Genomic DNA, 15,826 nt, shown 5'->3' with positions numbered 1-15,826 from the left:
CCCAATTGTAAAATGTGGCTTGGAGCGCATAAAAATAGAATTTGGTTTCAACTAAATCTACTAAAACAAAAAGAGAACAGCCTGGCCAAAACAATGAAGTATTTTACAGTCTATCATTTCTCACGCTATTCTCAGGCTCTTAGATCCTTATTTAAAATTTCTTTTTCCTTTGCTTCTTAGTTTATTTCATTCTTTTGACAAAAATGTTGGTCCTCAGGCTACCATTGTTCAAGAGAAATGCAAAAACTATTTTCAACATTAAGAAGCTATCAATGTAGATAAAATCAGACAAATTTAATTGCTGACAGGCTGTGTCATCAGTACTCCATAACCCTGTAAAGGATGTGAGAACTGTCACTTGAGAACAGGACATTTGGTCCATATTGTTTGCCTGTTTGCTGGAGGCCTGTTGATCCTTCTGTGAGTGTGACATCTGGAAATCAGCATGCAAACTAATCAGAGAGCATGCTTTGTCAAACTTATCAGACGCCTAATGAAAAGGCTTTGATTTGGGAAAGCCTGAAGCAGCACTGAAAAATACCGTCATTAAAGTCACTACTATAAACTGTGAAAAAGGATTGTCTAAACTAATCTCAGTGTGGAGCAGCTCTTTTATTCAGCTGCTTAACTCGATGTGCTGCTGATTGCTTTTGTCACTGGGGTGTAGCCAGCTTCCATTCTGCACTACAATAAGCTGCACATGGAGTCATATTAACCTGAAAGGACAGACTCACCTGAATGAAGTCATTCATTCAATTGGCTGTTTCTTGCAGGTGAGGATCTTTCAGGAGCACTTACAGGAGGTGATTGATAAGGCCTATACAGGATCTGCACACTCTCTGGCAGGTAGAGCAGGTGTTGATTTGGGAGCTGTCAGGTCTTTTACTATGAAGTGCAGTCATGGTGAGCTCACTTCAACACTCTTGATAATTTACTTCCCATTTTGATGTCTTTGAGTCTCAGAAGACTGGGCTTCTTCACAGATATTCTTCCTCCATCAAGGTCCATTTCCTCTATTCTAGCCAGTAGTTCTTGTTACAACAAGCATACAGTAACAAATGAAGGGTGGTTTACCACAATAATCAAGCGAAATTATACACTCACAGCCTTTTAATATTGTATTAGTCACAAATATCAGTAGAACAATAAGATGAATAGTACATCTCAGTTTAGAAAGACAAAATTCTAAGAGTCACAGATGATCACTTAACCCTATTGATAATGTACACAATAATAAATGAATAATTGCTGTCTTTCGATGATGCTCACTTAGATTCAATTTAATATCACCCATGCTAAAGTATTATATAAAATTAAATACAAATAGTGAATGTATAAATCCTGATATATAAAAAGTAGTTAAATACAAAGTAGATCACATTTTGAAGAAATGTTCTATTTACAGTACCTTTTTTTTACTGTAGTGCAACTGTAAACTTTAAAAACTATAAAAATGGGAAAATAGCTTTGCATCCATCAACACCACAGCACCCCCTCCACCCATCTCCTTTCCCTCTAAAAGCAGGGTACCTCAAGGTTTCAGTCTAAGAGCCTCTAGAGCATGATTAAAGTCTACAGCCATCAACCACAAATCTATATCACCCTTTACAAGGCTTCCTGTTCTTGCCCAACACAGAGCTCTAATGTAGATTAAACTAATATCACAGAAATACCCCAACAAGAAAAACATCACTCCAAAACAAAGGTCAAAACTCTGACTCCAGATATCCATTTAAAATGACTGGTCCTTTTTGCAATATTCACCCTAGAGATATTCGTTTCTGTGCTCTAAATGCATTCCTAGACAAAGCCAAAGATAAAACTCGATAAAGCCAACCTCCACGGAAAGCCCAAGACCATTAATGTGATCATTTCTCCCTCGCATTGTCTCGCCTTCGATCATTTGTTTTTCAGAAACACAAGAAAATGTAACAGAAAGCAAAGCAATTAATTCTGCCAATTCACTAAGATTTATGCATTTCTGAACATTTACAGTATAATCTTAAATATTTTGTCCAAAAATGTGAGAATCATGCATTCCATATACACTTGAGGAAAAAAAAATGGGGTCTCATACTGTAGGTTCAATTGCACGTGCACCTCTAAAAAAATTAAATAGTAACATTTAAATAGTTAAACATAAACAGTAACATTAAATAGTAACTCTTGTCAACAATATATTTTATAAAATTTTCAAAGAGCAATAAGCAGGACTTCTAATCAAAAAGTGAAATTTAGCAAGGCTAACAATATCTTCATTGTGTTATTCTGCAGTAACTCAAATAAGCAGGAAATACTCCCTCAGAATACATTTCTTTAAATGATTTGAAGGCCATAAATCTCATATTTTATAGTGTTTTTTCCCTCAAAGGCAATAAATTGTTATATAAATTAAATCAATGAATTCCATTTTGTATATAAGTAAGATAGACTGGGGCAAAGTTTCAAATGTTTCAGTGTTTCAAAGTCATTTAAAAATGTCTAAAGTTTGTCTTCAATAAATGGAACAAATTGACATCATCAGATTCAAATTTATAGCTGCTGCATTGGCAATTAATTGTTTTAGTTTTATAAGAATTTTGAAACAATCATTTCTTTTCTAAATGTCACATCTCTGAGAATATTATTTAAATTATTTGGGCTGAGTAACTACACTCACTGTGTACCAATCCATGCAATAATTTGAAAATAAATCACCTGTTTATTCCTGTATATTTTAATGCACTTCCTCAAGGATTAACAGGGAAATGCATAGGGAGGTGGTGAACACATTTTCTGGTGGCACATGAATAGGTAGGTGCATCTATCATGCATCATCCATCTCACCACTTCTAACCATTTTCTAACGACATCTTCCAATTCAGAGTCACAAGGGAGCCAAAGCCTATCCCAGCAAGCAGAGTAACTGTACATTGCGGATGGGATTGCAGTCTGTTATAGGGCAGACACACAGACACAAATACACACACTCAAATCAGGGCCAATTTTCCTTAATTGGGTAATTGATAACCCAATGAATGTCTTTGAACTGTGGGAGGAAACCGGAGCACCCAGAGGAAACCCTTGCGAATACAGAACATACAAACTCCACACAGATAGCTCCCCAGAAATTGAAGCCAGGGCCCCAGCTCTGGCAATGCTGACCACTGTGCCACCATGCTGCACCTATCATACATTATACTGTACACTATCGTATATTTCAATGTAAGCCACTAACTGCCTTCTCTTGCTACAGTGAATGAGTAAAAAAGCTGTAGTTGAAGTCTTACAGTACATTTTCTGTAATAAAAAATAGACTGGATGGTAGCCTTTTCAGCTACAGTCTTTAGCTCAGATAGATGAGGGAGTGGAAAAGTGGAGCATTTGCATGTATTCGGAGTTTGGATACAGATCATTTTGTTTTGAACGTTTTCTTAAAAACCGCGTTTTAATTTTCAATTTCAAAAATGCACTCAGAATATTCAAAGACATTGGAAAAGTGAACCCAGTGGCCTTCTTCAGGAAGAGTGAAACACAAGTGGGACCTACGTGGAATTGGATTTAGAACCTAGACCAGGAGAATTTTTTTCACCCAAAGGGTTGTGGGAGTCATTGTTAAAATTGATGCCTTGACTTCCTTCAAGAAACAGCTGGATGATATTGCTGAATGGCCTCTTTTTATTTGTAACCTTTCATATGTTCTCAAGTTGCATTTCAGACTAAACAAAACTTTGTGTTGCCAATGACAGGGCTGATATTGGTCCAGTATTTTGTTTTACCACTGACTATAGATTGTGGATCTAAACTGTATGGCCAACTTTTATTGTGAATTGACCTAATGAAGAGTTCCTGCCATGATGGCAGTTTCAGTTTAGAGAAGTGGTTCAGAATTCACTTGAATTTACATTATATTTTTTTCCCCTCCATGTAATGCTTAGTTCTGCTTACAAATGTCTTGCAATTAATCTTTTGGAAGTGCTGCCTATTACCAAGAGATTAAATCGAGTTTAAAAAACATTCAAGTCTGGCAGCCGGCATCTTGTGCTAAATCTATGATGACAGATATTAAACCGTCTTTTAACTGAAGTCCCACAGAAAACACCCAAAACGTTATTTTGTCCTTTCTTTTGATCATAACCAGATGCTGCTTTCTAACCAGCTGATAAAACTTGCATTTGTTTATTGTTTCTTATTGCTGTACAGTCCACAGATTTATTGGAAAAACAGTTTTTATTGGTTAGCTTTACTCCTAAGCAAGAAAAACGATTCCCTAGGCCAGTCCTTGAGTACTACACTGAGGCTGATGTCATTAATAACTATCAAATGTCCTGCTCCTTTCTGCTCTTGACCCGGTCTTTGATGCCATGGAACAGGCCCTCCCTTTCGCTGGAGAGGAGGATGTTGAAAAGTCAAGAACAACAACAGCTGTTTTTGCGGTTGCCTCACCACAGAATGGAAAAAGAGTGTGCTGTATTCTTCACACTCAGAGACACATAGACACTGGGTGACCTGGAAAAGTATGTGATGCCATTGAAACATAAGATCTTGGTATCTGAAGCACACGTCTTGGAAATTTGGTTTCGCCCTAGGTCTTTGAATGTGATAACTGAAATGTGCGACTCCTAGTTTGAAAGATGCATTTATTTGAATTTCCTCATCCAAGGCACCTAATGTGAGCTTTGTATATATAAGCTTAAGTTTCCTAAGTGCTAAGTCTTAAGTGCTAACCGAATGAACAAACCCCTTACATTGCTTCCCCTTCACAGTGAACTCAATTATATTTCCACAACAGTCATGTGTGGACACTTTAATTTTTATGATGTGTTTTGCCATGGAACAGCGTATTCTTTCATACTAGTTTGCCCTTAGTATTTGTGAGCAGTTTGTCTTCACAGCGGAAGTGTTTCAACTGTATTTTCCATGTTTTAACAACAGGAAAAAAAGGACGTTTTATATGTTTCCTTCCAAACTAACCAGAAAATGAAACAGAAATATTTCTGCAATCAAAGGGTTCAGCCAATAATCCAATGGACATAGCCTAATCAGGTTGGACATGCCTGTGACTGGAGTGTGTTATTAATGAAGTATCAACATTTGTACTAACATTAGAATTTGACTAGGCTTTGTGTCTGTCAAATAATTCTCTTGACAGCCCATTTATCTTTATTGCCTGTTAGATGAGGATTTAACACTTAAGTGTTTACTGCTGCTGCAAGTTAATTGACCTCTATTTCTCTTTTAAACATAGGGCAAATCAAGCACTTACTATCCCAGGAGAAGTTAAAGTCAACAATCTACAGGGCTGAAATCATGGCAACTGTGTCAGTGACAGTTATAATTTAGCAGAATGACTGGAGCCCATTTGCAATTTCAGTTTTTCATGGATGAGAGTTCAACTAGGTAAACTATAGTGTTAGGGTGCAAGGAAATGTTGCTACTGGTCACATTCTGCTTAAAATGGTGGCAAATAACTTTAATGTAAGACAATAAGGATCGTTAGAGATCAATGAAGCAATCCAAACCTATACAACTGAAAATAGGTCACTTAGTAAACAGTAACACTGACTTCAGAGCAGGTGCTTGGCACAACAATTCATTTACAGTTCCAAAATGTAGAAAAACATGCATCTGAAAGCGTCCTGCCAGATTGATCTTAGCATCCTAAAATCACTTCTTCAGTCTGCAACATCTGGAGTGGCAGAACTACAAAGAAAAAATAAGATTTCCTCAGGGCTTCTTAATGCACTAGAACTGTATCAGACCATTTCACGTGCTGAGCCATTCACAAGACATCAATACTGAAATATTGTAGTCTGCATACTGTATGTAAGGGTACTGGCTGCTATGATTTTCTTTTCATTTTTGTTTTGCGCTATATATATATAGTTTTAATTATACAGAAAAAATTTCAGATTTATTCATTTTATTTAGATGTATATGAATTACGTATCTACATATTCAGTAAAGTAATACTCTCTCAGCAGGTGTTTCCAATCTGGCCTGCCTTGGTCACTGATGCCTACACTGCAAAAGATGATTGTCATGGTAACTCAGAGTCTGTTTTTAAATGTTACCATGTTTCTTGTGTTTTCTGACAACAAGCTCAAATAAACTAGTTTTCTTTCCAGGACATTTTCTCCGTTCTATATGCAGGAAGATATTACAGTGAATTTGAGAAGAAGTCTAATTTAGTCTAGATTAACTGCCTCAATCTGGATTGACTGAGGTTGATAACCTTTATTAATTAGCATAAAGTTTTGTTATTTAGCTATTGAATACGAATAGCTTTAGAGCAGGAATCCAACACCCTACTTTGTTTATCCTATGGTTTTAGGTTTTATAATTATTGATAAGTACTGTATAAGTACTGTATGAGAGTTGGGGTTAAAAAGCAGTACAGAACAGTATATTTATCAATTTCTCTGATATGCAAACACATTGTAAAATGAATCAAACTTTATGATATCACTGATCTGAGGAATAGATTTCTAAAAACTGTTATCAGAATATGGTGCATGTGCCAAGATTGCATGTGATTATCATACGGTGCATGTGCCAAGATTGTTATTAAGAATTATAAGTAAAGGCAAAGCTGTAATTTTTCCATACAATCTGAAGTTAAACATTAGGGTATGGATGATGGTTAGAATTAGCTTAAGGTTTTGGTCATCATGATATTCAAAGGCAGACATCAGTCTACTATTTGGACTGCGTTAAACCCAAGGATTAATCATAGCTTAAACTGATGGGTAACTGTAGTTTTAAATATGAGATAGGTTTACAGCCAGGATTACAAAAACACTGTTACGTACATCATTCCTAGACTCCAGTTTACTTAATGAAAAAAGAATACAAACCTTCTTTAAACAGTAGTTCAAGTGTTCAGCATGTGGAAAGAAAACACAAATCTGTATATAGTATGTAGTATATAGCTCTGTTCAGCTGGAGGTTGCTATGAAAATATGATCCCATGAACAATTGTGATAAACATATTTCTTCAGATACAACCTTTTCACACACATAAAACCTCTGTGAAAAAAAAGTGCAATTAAAATTGCTTCTGCTTCTAAAAGCGATTTAGATTTGACTCCGCCTGCAATTTATATAAATGACCTTTTCCCCGCACTGTCTCAAATAGAACTGACTGTTTCAAGCTGCAGAGGAAGCACTTAACCTGAGAACTGTGGGGCTGCATGTGGCTCTCACTCATAAATCATTCTGAATTTGAATTTAGAGGGGTTGGCATCATTTTGTTTCAGTGCTTTTCCAAGGCCCACAGAACATTTACACGTATTGTATGTTGGATCCTTTACATTCAGAGCTGCAGTCACTTAGGTAAGGTATCTAGCGCTCTGGCCTGGTGTTGGTCATATTGCTATGGTACAGATGCTATGTAGGACACATGGGTATGCTTGCCTCTGTCAGGAATCTTCTTTTTGGTTATGTAAAGTACTGTGGTCAAACCCCAGGTGACAGAGTCTCATGTTTTCTTGGATAAATATTCTGGCGTGTCTTGAGGGTTTTAGTCCAGCAGGGCTCGTAGTGACCTGAGTCAGCTCATTATTGTCTTAATTGGACCAATTAACAGCTTCTCAGAGCTCTTCGGGTTAGGTAGTTTTAAGATTTACAAAACCTGCAGACATGCTGTAACCCCTTTTCAGTGTCACCAGTGAAAAGCCCAAAGAAGAAACCAAGGCACTCTTGATATTCATTTTCATGTGGAGCCCTCAGTGTCACTGAGCTGTCATTGAAATCATTGTCATAGCTGCCTATTTTAATACGAGCTGTTTGAATCCACTGTGTTCATAAATAACAACATGACCAAAACAAATCACACCTAAACATTATTATAACAGAGATCCTATTCAGTTTGCTTTGAGGCTAAAATCCTGAAGTCCTCAAAATAAGATACAGTATGTACGTGCCGTGTCCCTGTAAAAGTTGACAGCTGACTCTCTTCCAGAGACGTTTAATAAATCCTCTTGCTGGCTGGGTTTCAGACCCATGTTGACACTGTCAGAATAGAACAAAGACCTCTTTTGTATTTCTCTCTGAAACATCTGTAAGTGCAGGAGAAAGAAATACAAAACCAAACTCTCGGTTTTTCACTGATGAACGAGCATGTTAGCATTTTATTTTGTGAGATCATATTTCCTTGCTGAACAAAGAAATTAGATGCTTCTCTGTCACATCAAATATAAGTAACATCTATCTTTCTGCATTGATTTCTGTATCTGTCCTTTGTTTGTCCTTGTTTAGAGGGCATTCACAAGAGATCCTGTAATGGATCACAAGAGATCCATTACATGTGGTTTTTTAATGTGTTGTCCATGTCTAAAGGGATAAGACATTTTCCTCTTTAATGTATAAAATCAATCTATCACTGAAGACAAAATAACTTTTTTTTCTCTTTCTAAAATGCAAAAGAAATTTCGGGCGTCATTTATTCTGAACATCTAAATGTATTCACATTTTATAGATTATTTTTATTATTTTGTTCTATTCGACAAGAAGAGAATTGAAACTTTTAATCAGCCACGTGTGTCATTTTTGTGAAGTCTTTCTGAATAAGTGTCATTATTCATAAAATCGCTCATTAGTGATGTATCCGTCTTCATTTCGAATACGGTACCTTCAACAAAGCTTCTTGCTTACTCTAAAAATGGTTAAAAGCACATTTACAATTTTTATTCTTACATCAAACAGTATTGGAAAAACATACTGACATAATAAGTTGCAATTTGTGTGCTACTGTGGTTCATGCTTTACAGCTAATCTGAGCAGATACATTTCTTTTGCTTTCATCCTTTTACACACCCTTCTAATTTTATGTGTCCTTAAGCAGTGATAAATACAACTCCCTGCAATAAGAAATTAATCATGGGAAGGTGGAACATCGCAAGGCAGTTTTATTTATCCTGTGATCTGAGTCCACTTTACAGCTCTGAACAGCTGCAGTAGTTTGTATCCTGGTAATGAAGGAATTTGATGTGGCTTGTCACTAATTATACAACATAGACAATAAATTGCAGCAGTTTCGAACATCACTTCATCTCATTAGCATTTATAGATTGGTGTTAGCGGTTTTCTTGAGTTAATCATTGTGAAGGATATCAGAGTGAAACTATAATTGTTCATTTAAATGCATAAATGTTTGCTTATTTACAAGCGAAATGGTACTACAAGTATGTCAACCTTGAAAAATGGTAATTTTAAAATGTTGATAAAATTATTAATGTGTGTATAGACTATGCACCTTAATCTCATAATGGTAAACGGGAAGAACAGATTCATGGAGGAACAAAACTACTGGAAAAAAGCTCAGCAAATTAATAGTTTTAAGGTTAGGGTGACATTGGTAATATCAGTGCTCAGATTAACAGTTTAATGCCTATCTGGTGTTGTATTGTTATCTGCTTTTTATCTAGTGTGCTATATTCCTAGAATCTGGACTCACTAACTGAACACATGCTTACTGTTTTGCACTAAAGTTTAGTTTTAAATACAGGTCTAAACCTGGTAAGATTTTGACATGCTACACACACTGTGCAAATAAGTATTTATTTTTCATAGCTCCAGACCACTGTACACATTTGTTCACTGCATTTTGTCAGTGTAGAATTCTCTTTTGCTGATCTTCTAGGCTGTACCCTGCCTTGTGCCTGTTGCTTGTAGAGCCTGAATTGGAGGAGGTGGTTAAAAACTAGATGGGTAGTCTTCTGGGTTTGTAAAGTTAACAAATGGTGGAGTTATTTTACAATATTCTATAAGGGATAGTAATTCCAAAAATATAGCCTATTTATCACTTACAGTATCTCAGTTTTGCCCCCTAATGTACTATTTGCCTTTTTATTTCCGCCAATTCACCTTAAGATGACAAGTTTGATCATTTAGAAATAGTGAATGGGTGGCTTATAATTACAAACAAATAATAGCGCTTGTAATTAATCAGTTTAAATGAGCTGACCCTAAGTACTGTTCTTTTTCATATTCGTGGATTGAAGCATTCAGGACACATCCAAGTAGGTAACAAATTGTGGTGAAAGGTATTCTGGGAAATGTTCTGCTTTCATTCTGAATCTAACTGCAAGAATCTTTTGCACTTCAAAGAAAAGAGCAAACCTAGGGGCTCAAGCTACAGACTTCAAGCCTTTCCTTCACACAAGAATATTAATAAGACCTCTAATTAAATATTCAGAGAAAGAGGCATGCTTTTTCAGGAGAATAAATATCTTTGTACTGTAAAATGCTTTTAATTCTGTCCTAGAGTGCTCTTTGTTAGCATTAGGTATTTTGTAGAGACATTATATTAAAACAAAGAAGGACAAGATAATATCAAAACAAAGATTATTGATTGCAAAATCCTATAAATGGAACATGTATGAGGTGTAAATGTAGTGCAATATTTCCCTTTGCACATGACTGAAAAATACTATTACATAAGGCGTACGAGTATTTACCTCCTTACCTGAATGTTGAGTCAATGCTAGAACCAGCTCAGCAAACCTGCAGCCTAAGTCCTGCAGCAGACAGAGGTCTGAAAGTTAAGGTGAAAACACGTGAGAAGAAACTGCTGGATCTTACAGGGTTTTCTTTTCTGATAGACATTTCTTAAGAATGCAACAAAAGATTATTTAAAGTGTTCATGATGCAATGTTTAGGAATGGTAAAAGGTGGGAACTTCTTTCCAATTGTATAGAACTGAATGTGGCGAGTAGGCCACTTCACTGTTTGTGATTTTATTACCAACATCAATCTCAAATGTTGTAGGAGAGGCTGTGGCTTAGCTCTGTGTGTATGTAAGGTGGAATTGCTGTGGTTTTTCCAGAGCAGAAGCCTGCCTCCTTGGGATTCAGACTCTCCGAGCAGGCAAGCTTGTGTAACTTAATCGTGCTTCTCCTTCAGAGAACGACCCCAGAGTCCTCCCCACCTCCTCCAGCACAGTATCATTCATATTCATACCAAGAGTAACTAGTTATGCATTCAGAGACACACTGGACCAAATGAAGCCTACTACTATTTTTAATAACTGTGCTTTTAAGTTCGGACTATTTCTCTTTTCACAATGTTAAAAAGTCCATTTTAAGAACACTAGTATTTATTTGGTGCAACAGAAAAACGTTTCTTCAGAAATAAGAGAGAAACTGGTATATCCAAGACAAACAGGTTAGGTTTTCAAGTCTCTATTGTTCTCTACTGAACCCTTTTGTGTTTAAATATGCAACACTGGCAGAAAATACACATGTGAGAAAAGCAAACTCCACACACTGGGTTCAAATTCTCACCCTGACGGCTGACATTTATACCCATTCAGATGAACCGTGAGGAAGTGGCCCATTATTTTATGCTGGTGCTAAACGTAATACTGTATAGTGGGACTGTCATGCCCTTTGCAGCCAGAGGGCACTCCTACTCTGTCCTGTCCCTAGTTTCCTGCGCTTTGCTGTCCTTCCATTGTGTCTCTCTCTCTGGGGCTATATATTTCCGGGTCACTGATTCACCTATGCTCAGCATTGACGTTCGGATGTCCTGAGACCCGCCTAGCATCCAGGTCGTCCCACGTCCGCTGCCTGAGGGCTTTGGTTTCTATACGGCACTCCTGAACTGCTGAGCCCGGGCTAACCCCCCATTCCGCCGCTACGCATGTGGGTCTTTTTCCGCTCTACTGCCTCTCCACAGTTCGTCCCTTCTGACATCCGTGACAGGGACTCTGCTATTTTACACATGAAATGTTCATACAGTATTAAACCAGATCACATGCTGTCATTTCATGCATATTCACTTTAATGCAAAATAAAAAAATGAAAACAAACACAACATCCATGCAAATACTTTATTTATGAATAATCTGCATTATTATACAACAGCAGCACAATCAAATGCCAATATATTATGTACATGTTTTAAATACAAAGGTATTGATGTGCCTCAAAGAAAAATAAATGAGTTCCCTTTTAATATACTCTGAAAATAGCCTGGTAGCTTGTCAATTTAAATACTTGGCATCATTTTTGTAAATAAAAATATGCTGTATGAAAGATAATGGTTTGCTTATTGGGTAGACAAAAGTCCCAAATGGCAAATTCTGTCATATTTCATCCATGCAAGAAACAACAGTCGCCGTGTATACAAAAAGCACTTCAATTTTGTATGAAAATAGAAAATATTACAACAAGATGTGCAAAATTATCCGTGCTGCGCAGTGGTGGCAATATAAAATATTAATGACACCAAAATACAACAGTCTGCTAGACAAGCCAAGGTCAAAAAATAGATTGCTCTAGAAGGTCAAGCACCCTCCTTTCACGATGTCTGAACAGGCTGTCCTGTTCACCGAAACCCATGAATAAAAGGTTGAAAGTGTCACCAGTGTCTTCCAGACCTCTGCCTTCCAAGTCACTGATTTCAGGAATTTAACGAGAAGCGAAAATTCAAGATCCCCCTCAACATCCAGCAATGGGAGTAGCCAGACGTGAAGACAACTACAATGTACGACTACTGTAAGCATCCTTTCACTTGTTATGCTAGTTAATCAATTCAGTAAAAAGTGTCGAACACTAAATTACGTTTCTTGCCCTGCTCTCTTTTCAACAGATTACACTGACAAGGTTTTCAAAATTCTATGTAAAGGCATAAAGATGGATGTTAGTGGCACTATGTGTACAAAGCATGGACGGATATTCACTATTACTGTATTACCATTAGTAGTAGCAATAAGATTAGTAGCAGTGTTCCCAGTGATTTCTGGAACCAGTTACCAGCAATCTGAAAGTATACAGTTCCGCAAGTAATACCATATAAAATATTCCAGTTTATTATTGCAAAGAGTTACTATCAGTTTGAATAAAATACTGCTTCAAGTATTGTGCTGAGTAATGAGTAAAAATAGTGAAAATCCAATAAAAAGCAACTTTAATAGTTTTTAATTATACCATCCTTATTTCTGCATACCATATTAATATCACAAAAGCCTATACTGTAAAACTATAGAAGTAACTTACGCATCTAAAACAGAAATCAGAACATCTTTTATTTCTAAGAAATGTTAATTTACTGACATTGTAACCATATTAATACTATTGAAAGAACGAATATGAATTTAACAAAGGAGCGCTGCTAAAGTAAGCCACGCACGACACAACAAATGTAATAACGAGGGTTTGGCTAGCTGCATAATTATAACGCCTTTAATGTGAGTTTGGATCTATTTTAGATCCATTTATTTCTTTCTGTTTCTGCTAAGAATGAAAAGTAATGAAACTTCTCAGAAACCTATTGTTATTTAAAATCTACTGTCTGCCTCACACTGGACTGTGCTGTGCTGACAATGCCAGCATATGAAGTTTAAACATGAAAAATGATTCATAGATTTTTCCCAGTGAAGACCATGCTTAAACTGTACTATTTCATAAAGAGAGATATCACCATATAAAATCCATGAAGAGAGTGAACTTTTGAAAGCCTCCTATTTCTTGTAATATAGTGAGCAAATGAAATAGCTACTCACAAAGTTATTAGAGGAAAGGTTCAGAAAAAAAACTTATTTTAAGAATCAATCATCTTTACATAGAAGACCAAATCACAATTAACAGCACTCATCTGTTCATATGCGCTTTAATTATATAAAAAAAGATATAGTCGTATCATATTAGTAATCCTAAAACGATATAATCTAGATATAATATAATTCAAGGCTTAATTGAATCAGGCAAATACAATGGGTTAAATACAAAATTTCTCTTAAAATATTGTTAAAATAGACTTTATTTTGTACATAACGCAGACTGATTAACAATTTGATGAAATAACAGAAAAATAAACATTGGGTGAAAATGCTGAACACATTGTTCATTATCCCGAAATGAACACACACAAATTCAATTTATTTTTTCCATCAAAAACTTATTGGAGGTCAGTCCTGCTGCTGGCTATTAGTTGCAGAAACAACAAAATTAGCTCTGTACAACAAATATTGCGTTATCTAAGGAGACGATGTAGTGAACCACAGTGTTTTTAAATTGAATCTGTTTGCTATTATACGTACATTCTCCATCTATAAACAAGAATTCCCAAAATCCAGGGTTATAATAATAGTGTTTGCTGTGGGGTTTTGATATACTGCACAGTATAACACTTTTAGTCAAGCTGAATGGGTAATAGTATTTATAGTTTTATAAAAATAAACAGTTTTCTAGCCCGTATGTCTGGAGTCCTAATTAATGGACTCTGTTAAGTGGCCAGGCACCTCTTTCTAACAGCATGTACATTGCTGATTGTAACAAAGCAATTCCCATTATCATCCTCTTCTGTGACCATTTAATTTAGAAAATACAAGCACTTACAATACATTCATATTTTAGCAATTCATACAATTGCATCCACATCTAGAAACAATCACATTTTATAGTGTTTTGCTTTTGTTAGGGAATAGGCTGAAACTGTTATGTTTTCATTACAGCATTGCATAAGTTGGTCCATGAAAAGCAAAGTTTGGAAAATGGGAAAAGGAAACATTTCTCACGGCCTGGAGCCTCCCTGGCCGAGAGAGCTGTTCCCCACTGGCAGTGAAACACCACTTTCATCACAAAACCAGATGAAAGTAACAATTCCTGGGTCGAAGAAGGCAATTTTCATTAGAGGAAGATGAAATGAAGGCATTACAGTGGGCAGCCAGGTCACAGTGCTTGAACAGAATCTCTGATGTAAATGACAGTCAGATGCGCAGTCCTTGTTGTTCTAAACTCTCTCAACTCTGCTGGGATCATAGGAATCTGCAAACAGAAGAAAAAAGTTGTATTCATCCGTTTATTTTCTAACTGCTTTATTCAATTCAGGATCATGGGGGAGCTGGAACCTAACCCAGGAAGCATTAGAGGGTGCAGAGCAGGATACACCCTGGACAGGACACCAGTCCATCACAGGGCAGACACACACACTCACACCAGGGCCGGCTTTCCCAGAAGCCAGTTTACCTATTTCTATGTCTTTGGACTGTGGAGGACACCAGAGCACACAGAGGAAACCTATATGAACACGAGGAGAACATACAAACTCCACACAGACAGCACCCCAGAAACCCAGCCCAGAGTCTCAGATCTGTGAGGCAGCAATGCTAACCACATGGTGTAAATCATGTTGTATTAATATTTTTTTATAAACACATTGAAATAAGCTTGCAACAAAGTTTGAAGGCAGCCTTTATTAACACTAGACATTAAAGTGTCTTGTGTCTATTCCAGGTTCAGTGAACTGCCTCCACTCTGAACTGGGAGCAAGGGACTTAAGACTGGGTCTCCATGACTCTTATCTCTCAACAAGATTTCTACAACCTTACCACATGCGTCTTGAGTGCTACAAAACAATGATTTAGAATATTGTTTCCATAAAATCATCTAACCAAAATTTGCATTCCTAAGTACTTGATATTTTCTGTCCCAACAAACACTGTTCTGACTTGGTTTAATTTTTATCATGGTTCATGGTCTTTGTCAGTCCCCCTTTCCTTACAAGCATTTTAACTCCAATATCCTAGAAATCTCTGAACTGAGAAGTGCATATTCTTCCTATTACATTATAGGAGAAGGCCTTAGGATGTGTAGCTTTTGATTAGTAAAGCAAACAAAACATACTTAAGTATCATTATTCAATTTCATAATTTCCTAGCATCTAAAAACGCATCTACTATGTATTGTTTCACCAAAATTCAAACAGAATAGCCAAGAGCTCCCTCTTGTGGCAAAGACATGGTAAGGTTCTAGCTTGGTTCAACCTTTCCTGATTCACCACAGCAGTACTGTACTTTTGAGGCCAATCCACATCTTCATTTTCTGTTTTTGTAGAACAGGTT

At 36.5% G+C, this 15,826-nt stretch overlaps 1 protein-coding gene across 1 annotated transcript in view; it reads right to left on the bottom strand.

The window, feature by feature from the left end:
- Window positions 1–11,798: 11,798 nt before the first annotated feature.
- Window positions 11,799–15,826, bottom strand: part of jcada (junctional cadherin 5 associated a) — a 42,581-nt gene continuing 38,553 nt past the window's right edge. The window contains exon 4 of the mRNA XM_088919305.1: window positions 11,799–14,750. Coding sequence (XP_088775431.1) covers window positions 14,716–14,750 — 35 coding nt within the window. The 3' untranslated portion in view covers window positions 11,799–14,715. The remainder of the gene's footprint in view (window positions 14,751–15,826) is intronic.

This window comes from Atractosteus spatula, chromosome 6, assembly GCF_055471065.1.
Source record: "Atractosteus spatula isolate fAtrSpa1 chromosome 6, fAtrSpa1.hap1, whole genome shotgun sequence".
NCBI classification, from domain to species: Eukaryota; Metazoa; Chordata; class Actinopteri; order Semionotiformes; family Lepisosteidae; genus Atractosteus; species Atractosteus spatula.
Note: the sequence above shows the minus strand (reverse complement) of the source record. Positions and strands in the feature narration are given on the sequence as shown.